This window comes from Juglans regia, chromosome 6 (assembly GCF_001411555.2).
Source record: "Juglans regia cultivar Chandler chromosome 6, Walnut 2.0, whole genome shotgun sequence".
NCBI lineage: Eukaryota > Viridiplantae > Streptophyta > Magnoliopsida > Fagales > Juglandaceae > Juglans > Juglans regia.
In genome coordinates this window covers 25,522,403-25,530,097 of record NC_049906.1, presented here as the reverse complement: position 1 = coordinate 25,530,097, position 7,695 = coordinate 25,522,403, and the positions used below count along the sequence as shown (strand labels likewise).

General features: G+C 36.0%; 2 protein-coding genes across 2 annotated transcripts; one reads left to right on the top strand and one right to left on the bottom strand.

Annotated features, from left to right (window-relative positions):
- The first annotated feature begins 620 nt into the window (after positions 1-620).
- LOC118348651 (intracellular ribonuclease LX-like) lies at positions 621-2,734 on the top strand. The gene is made up of 4 exons (XM_035690723.1): positions 621-629; positions 1,311-1,604; positions 1,698-1,884; positions 2,148-2,734. The coding sequence occupies exons 1-4, from the start codon at positions 621-623 to the stop codon at positions 2,285-2,287; spliced, it is 630 nt and encodes a 209-aa protein (XP_035546616.1). The 3' UTR covers positions 2,288-2,734.
- Positions 2,735-6,261: 3,527 nt separating this feature from the next.
- Positions 6,262-7,464, bottom strand: LOC108997688 (F-box/kelch-repeat protein At3g23880-like). The gene has a single exon (XM_018974041.2). The coding sequence runs from the start codon at positions 7,462-7,464 to the stop codon at positions 6,262-6,264; it is 1,203 nt and encodes a 400-aa protein (XP_018829586.2).
- Positions 7,465-7,695: the final 231 nt, after the last annotated feature.

Genomic DNA, 7,695 nt, shown 5'->3' with positions numbered 1-7,695 from the left:
TTCTTTTAAAAAAAAATCACAACATCATTAAAAAATGTTTCTTTAATCATTAAATAAATTTTATAAAAATTTATCAAGACCCAAAATTCAATGACTAGCATTTTTGTAAAGGTTGTATTGAAACCTAGGCGCTCTCAATATATCTTTATTGCACCATTATTGCATAAGGCTTTTTATAGGTAATAGTTTGTTTTATTGGGTTCATGAAAAGGAATGTGGTTGGTACATGTCAATATCACATAATATCGGAAGCAATGAAATCAAAATTAGGGGTGTAATTAATATGTTATACAACTCATAAAATTAATATTGACACGAAATTAGTATATTTAAATTTTATATAAATATAGAGACGTCGTGAAATAGTAAAAGACATGAAAAAGGTTCAATTTTATCAAAATGGAATAGATGTACTTTTTTTTTTCTCCATTTTCCTTAAAAATTAGTAAAAGTAAAGATCCATGGCCAATTTTACATGTTGAAGATATATTTATTTATTACTGAATTAATGGTGATCTCATCCACTACCCATGCATTTATCTAGTCCAATAAATTGTACTGAATCGACTTATTGAAGCCTCATCCTCTCGTACGTGGGTTTATATCAATATTGGTAAGACATGGAAGAAGTATCATTGAAATGAAAGCATATTGCATGAGGACATTAATGTAAGTGGCAGATATTACTTAATAGGATAGGCATAATTGGTCCAACCTGCTAGTATATATGGTAATGCACATATATACCTGTTTACATAAAAAGCAAGCAGAGGTCGTGGGCTAGTTTTGAACCTGAATTAATGGATATTAATCTCAACTTCGAGTCTTGAGAGAGAGTCTTGAGAGAGAGTCGTGGGTCGTGGGCTATAAAGTGAATAAAGATAGAAAAAAAAAAAAAAAAACAATACAATGTACGTACTTGGACCCAAGCTCGATTATCCAACATCCCAAAACCTTATAAATATTCCCAGACCTACATGACTGGCCACATAACCTCATCTGTGAAATTTACAGCTACAGTTTTGGGAGGTAATGTTTACATCTAACCCCTATTTTGGCTTTGACTCTGATTAATTTGTGCCTTGAGCTAGTTCATTGTGCTTGTTATTTTATTTTGCAATTTTCTTGTGGTAGTTTTAGTACACCGAAATTGATTTGCTTCTTTTTTTTTTATGGTGTCTCTTATAACATACTTGTGTTCTCTCCCTGATCCCACCCTCCCCTCTCTCTCTCTCTCTCTCTCTCTCTCTTCTTCTTCCATTTGGCTTTATTCTAGAATTTTATGGTATCCTCATCTGTTTCAACAAAAGTTGATTTTCATTCTGAAAAAAAAAAAAAAACAAAAAACAAAAGTTGGGTTTCTACGTTCTTTAATTTTCATCATTCAAGTCTTAGCTTCTAGCAATGTTGCAGAGGAATTCTCATATTACAAGTTGGCACTCCAATGGCCAAATTCTGTATGCAATGTTGGTGTTCCTTGTTCAAAGAAACCCGATGAGATTAAAACGGACTATCAAAGATTTTTAATACACGGACTGTGGCCTTTCTGGCCAAATAATTCTGCGCTAGCTCCTTGTCTGGGAAATGAATTGACAAGTAGCCAGGTACGTAATTAGACTACATTACAGTCATGTTTGCTCAAAAATCGTTGCACTCGGTTTAAATTTGATATGTATATATCTTGGCATGACTTGTAGGTGAAAGGTATAAAAGATTCGCTAAAAAAGTATTGGCCAAACCTTCTTCGCCCAGATGACTTTAGCTTCTGGAAGTACGAGTGGGCGACACATGGTAGATGCCTTGGTCTAGAGCCATCCGTGTACTTCAACGATGCAATTGAACTTAGAACACGCTATAACGATTATATTGGTTTAAATGACAAAGGTTCGTTTTATAATTTTTCATGTGGTTAATTTGAAGGTAGTGAAAAAATTAAGATTTCTCATATGCCATCTAGTGCAAATTGTTTTTATTTATAGAATAGAGCCATAGAAATGCTTAAATCATTTGTTGTTTCGATTATTTTTTTTATCGGTTGGTTTGACAATTACAAATGGGTACTGTAAATAATTAAGGATATTCGGGTTTGTGCCACTTGATTTTTCATATCAATTGATTTGCAAGTTCTTTTCCACGCTTCTTCTAAGGATGTCGACCGATCCCCAATCCATACAAGCGGATAACTATCTATAATGCGTTGTATGAAGCACTTGGCAAAAAACATGGACAATTGAAATGCAACATGAGAAATGGTGGTTATCAAAGCAAACTGGGATGGAGCTGTTGATAAAGAAGGGAAAAAAGTTGGCCTCGGAGTAGTAATCAGAAATGAGGAAGGTGAAATTATGGCTGCTGTTGGTGAACAAAAAAGCTTCATTTCTGATCCTGCAATAGCAGAAGTTTATGCACTAAGGAAAGCTATGGAATTATGCAGAGATCTTAATTTCGGCAGAGTCATTTTCGAAGGTGATGTTCAAGTCATTGTGAATGTAGTCAATGAAGAAGAAGAAGACCTCTCCAGTTATGGATGTGTCATTGAAGATGCCAAGAAGCTGTTAAAGGGAAGGAGTCAATGGAGTGTCAAGTTTGTTAATAGAAAAGCTAATGAAGCAGCACATTATCTTGCTAAAGAAGCTTTATCTTTGTGCTTTGAAAATGTTTGGATAGAAGAAGCTCCAGTTTGTATTGAGAGTATTTTGCTCAAGGAAAAACTTTGTAATGCGGTTTTAGATCAATGAATGAATACTGAGGTTATTTTCAAAAAAAAAAAAAGGAAAAAAGATTGAAGGATATATAGGAAAGACTTAAAGTGCTGACTTACAAAACAAAATCCCCCAAAACAGAATTAACATACAGGAATCATATTCTCATTTGAACAGCCACAAGCTTAGGCGATGCTCCTTGTTTCACCTCTTCATTTCATTCACTACACACTCTACTAGCCCACAATATGATTCTAGTGTTGAGGATAGTCAAAAGGAACAACACACTATGTAACGCCCCGTCCCCGAGGGTCCGGAGAGTTAACTCATATAACCTGATAATCAACTCTAACAAGGCTAGAGTACTTCCAAATTCAAGAATATATATTTTCTCAAACCTCAAATCAAATGTAAATATTTCAATTAAATAAACCATATAAACTCATCTATCCAATTTTCAATCCAGCAACTCAAATAAAATCAATTCTTCTTCATGTCTCTAATAACAAACTAAAAATAATGAAACATTAACATAAGTCTCCATAAACCGTCTAAATCCATTGAAGCAAACTTAAGAAATATAAATAACTTCCAACATCAACACTAATACCACGAGATACCCAACAACCATTCACTGCTAATCTTCTCCATAAACTCTAATACTGATCCTCAGCTGAACCATCAATGTCATCTGAAATATTATGGAGATAAGGGGGTGAGTTATCAACAACTCAGTAAGTAGAGAGCATATACTAGCATGTAAACATGAGCATTTATAACATTTAATAAGCAGAACAAAACATTTACTTTCATAATGCAGAAACAAAACTTTGTACAAAACCATTAGAGCGAAATTTCCAGAAAAATAAATTAATTCCAAAAAGAACATCCGTTGGCATTTCCAAACTGAAACATTATAATTAAATCATCTCTTAGCATCACATCGGGACAATACCATATTTAACCCCCGTGGTAGGGTTATAAACCACCATTATACCCGTGGCTGGGCCTTAACAGAAACAGAACGGATTTCATCGAAAATCCAGTTACACACATATACATAATCAGAACATCATGCCAAGATTTTCAGATGACACATCATGTCAAAACAAAACACTGAAAAGCTTCAGATCATTTCACATGTTCGAGATAAACATAAACAAAGTATTCTCATTTGTTCATAATAAAGATTTTAGAATTCCTTATTCGCTCTTTTACATAGTTCAAAAATAAAGTACATAAAATTAGCTCATGTCTACACCAGTCATGACAGAAAACACTTTCTCTTATATTGAATTTATGCATATGCAGAATAAACATCTGAGGTTGTTTTCAGATAATTTCTTTTCAAAAATAAACACGTTTATTTTCCAATTCAACATCATTTTATTTCTTTTATGCAAAACTAGTATATGAACCCCGCTTACCTGGACTTCTTAGCTTTTTCAGAATTTGTCTAAAAAAAAGTCGAGTCGACTATAAATCGTCACCTATAAAAATAATCACACAATTTTCGTAAGTTTTCAATCAATCACGGATTTCGATATTTAAGCCTAAACTTCTAAAATAACCTATTTTAATATCTCAAAACTTAAAACCCTCATAATTCCAAAATATACCATCACTTCTTAAAAATCACCAATATCCACCATGACCAACATCAAACTCAAAACACCAATATTTAAACCCGAAACAGCCAACAAATTTCAAAGCATAAGCCAATCTCACACAAACAATTCCATCATCCAATCCAACCGATCCCCTTACTCCTCGGACTCAGTCCGGCACAACCAACAAATTCACAGTAAATATAAATTAGCGAAAAATACATTTAAATCTCAAAAGTTTTTTGGGAAAAAATACTTACAATGCTATAATATAATTCTTGAAAGATCACGAAGGTGCTAGAAGCGGCAACGCAGCAACAAAACAGTGCGAAATGCACTGTGGCCGTGGGTCTCAAAAACCCAATTTTGAACAGATGTAAACGAAGACCCGAGATTAATAGGGTAGGACTTAGGGATGTCGGTGAAGCTAGTGGTGGTGGTGGTTGGCCGTGGGTGGCGGCGTGGGCGGCGATTTAATGCCAAAAAGCTCAAATCGAAGATGGAGATAGATGGGCTTCACCGGTGACAGATCGGAGTCAAGGATGGGTGCATTAGGTTGCTAGCAGGTCGATGATGATGTGGTGAGAAGATGGTGGCCGGAGGTGGTGCGACGGCGGCGCAGCAGCGCAAAGAGTGCCGCGGCTTGGTGTGGTGCGTGGGGGCTAACGGCGGCGCGAGGAGGGCTGAAATTGGAGGTGTGAGGTCGCCGGCCGGTGGGGAGCACGATGGGGTGGCGGTGTCGCGCACGGCGGCACGACGGCGGCGGGCTGGGTGAGGAACGGTTGCACGGCGAGAGAGAGAGAGAGAGAGAGAGAGAGAGAGAGAGAGAGAGAGAGAGAGAGAGAGAGACGTCCGCGCGGGAAGGGAAACCAGGGGAGAAAAAGAAAAGAAAGAAAAAAAAAGAAAAGAAGAAAAGAAAAAGAAAAGGAAAAGAAAAAAATAGAGGGAAAAGAAGTGAGGTCCAAAACTCACAACTTGGGTCACAAAATTCCAACAAAAAATTATTTCAACACCACAGTTTTAAATAAAATAAATTTAAATACAGTGACTAAGTAAAATAAAATAATTAAATCCAACAATACAATAATTTTTAAAACCTACAAACTAATTTAAATTAAGAGAATTTAAATGCATAACAATTATTAATATTAATGAAACATGTCAAATTTAATTTTCACAAATTAAAAAATCATAACAAAATAAACCCACTAAAATCTGAAAATTTAAAATAAGATAATCAAATTTTAAATTAATAACAAATAATCATTCAATTAAACAAAAAAAATACACTAAAAAATACGGGGTGTTACACACTAAATCAAAATGGCAGAAACTTGAAGGAAAAGGAAAACTGTTTTATGAATTGCTGCCCTAATACTTGGACCAGAAAATTAATCACGATTTTTCACAAACCAAAGAAGGAATGATATGAAGAAAAGAAAGTGACACTTACATTATATATGAAAATGCTATAAGTGCCAAAACAAGAAATTCAAATTCCTATTTCAAGAGGTTCTCAGCATGGCTAAAATGGTGAAGAAGAGGGAAAGAGCCAAGTAAGAGAGGGTTGAAGCATAAATTTAAGTATAAACCTGAAAAGTATAAAACGCCTACTGCAGCAAGTATATATAAATTCCCTGTGCCTTCACTTTTTGTCCAATATTAAGCCAATGGCCATATACTTTAAAGTGAAACCATCTCAATTGAAGCTAAAATCTGTCATACTCCTGGACGTCATGGTCCTCATGTAATTCCAATCCACAAACCATTGTATTTAAGCAAAATAGGACCAACTCTTCAACTAAATCAACTTTTGTTACATAAGCAGTCAATTGACCCCATGACCAAAATCACAACATCGAAACCACTCAGTTTCACAGTAATTAATCTATAGTCCTCTTGGAATACATAAATAATAATAGTCCAAATCTGTGATAACAATATCATAATGATCAAGTGTATTGTTGCTCAAGCACATTCCTCCATCCATTAACTAAAACTAGGCTCTCTCTGTAACTCACCAGAACAAACGTTTCCGAGCCTTCGTCATATATTGGAAGATTCTTTAGTTCTCCTGTTCTTGGATCAAACAATACCAAACATTTATCTGAAACACAATGGCCGCCGTTAAGCACAATCAAACCATCGTCCCGAAATTGTAAAGGACGGCTGGGTACTGCAATCGTAAATAGTTTAGTCCAAGAACATTCCACAATAGACTCGTACTTCATCACCCATATTTCATACTCCATTGATTTTCCAACGTCATTCCTACTACTATTACTATACGTAGGAAAAATCACAGCTACAGAGTCATTGATAATGGCAATGTCAGCAAGAGATCCTACATCATCATGAGGCAACATTATTTCCCAGAAAATCTCATTGCTCATATCAAAGGAAAGCAATAAATTATGCTCCCTGTCGCAACGCTGACGAAAAATCAACCAATAACAGAATCCAATTAAGTATGAAGGAAAATTAGATTTTTTAATAAAATCGGCTGAGTTGAGGGATGCATCAATCACTCTCCAAGAATCAGTAGTAAGGTTGTATACTTCAACATGGTAATGCGGCGGAGAATAGAAGCACGTGATTTTAACCACCTTGAAGTCATTTGTGTTGAGATCAATACCAAAGCCAAACTTGTAACTCGTGAAGCAAATATCAAGAGAGAGAGGGACAAAATCAGGTGGGCGAGGGACAAACGGAAGCCTCTTAGATTCTCTGGTTGCAGGATTCCAAAGCCCTATCTCCCAAGCCCGGTCTGGATCAGGACCAAAATGAAAACGCTCTGCAGAAATACCAACAGCACAAACTATTCCATTACAGGAACCGATGAAAAGTACTGGGTTAATATCTTCTGAGAACAATTGTGGGATGAGATGTATGTCGCCGGAAAACTCCAGGGTGTCGTTAGAGTGCATGGAGAAACGTGGGGTATCTATTGCTCGGTAACGCTCAAGGATGACTCGACGGCAGTGATTGCGATTGTGATCAGAAATGGCGGAAGTGTGGTGCTTTGTGATGAAATGAGGGTTTCTGATGAGAGCATACCAGGCTTTACTCACAGATTTAAATCGCATCAACGATTTTACCGGCAGCGTCGACAAAATTTCAGTCACCACGTCCTCTGGGAGATGGCGGCTCAACATTCTTAATTCAATTTCACCACCAGTTGAGAGTATAAAAAAGTATTACTTATAGTGAATTTGAATTTTCTGTAAAGACGCTTTACTAGCTGTAATGTCTTAGACATTAAGCAATTCCATACTTGTCGTTGTGTTGGGAATAACTGTAGATCTAAGACTAACTCGAAGTATAGTAGCGGAACTAAACGAAAGAAAAGATGACAATCACACAGAAAGAACACCAAGAATTAAGTG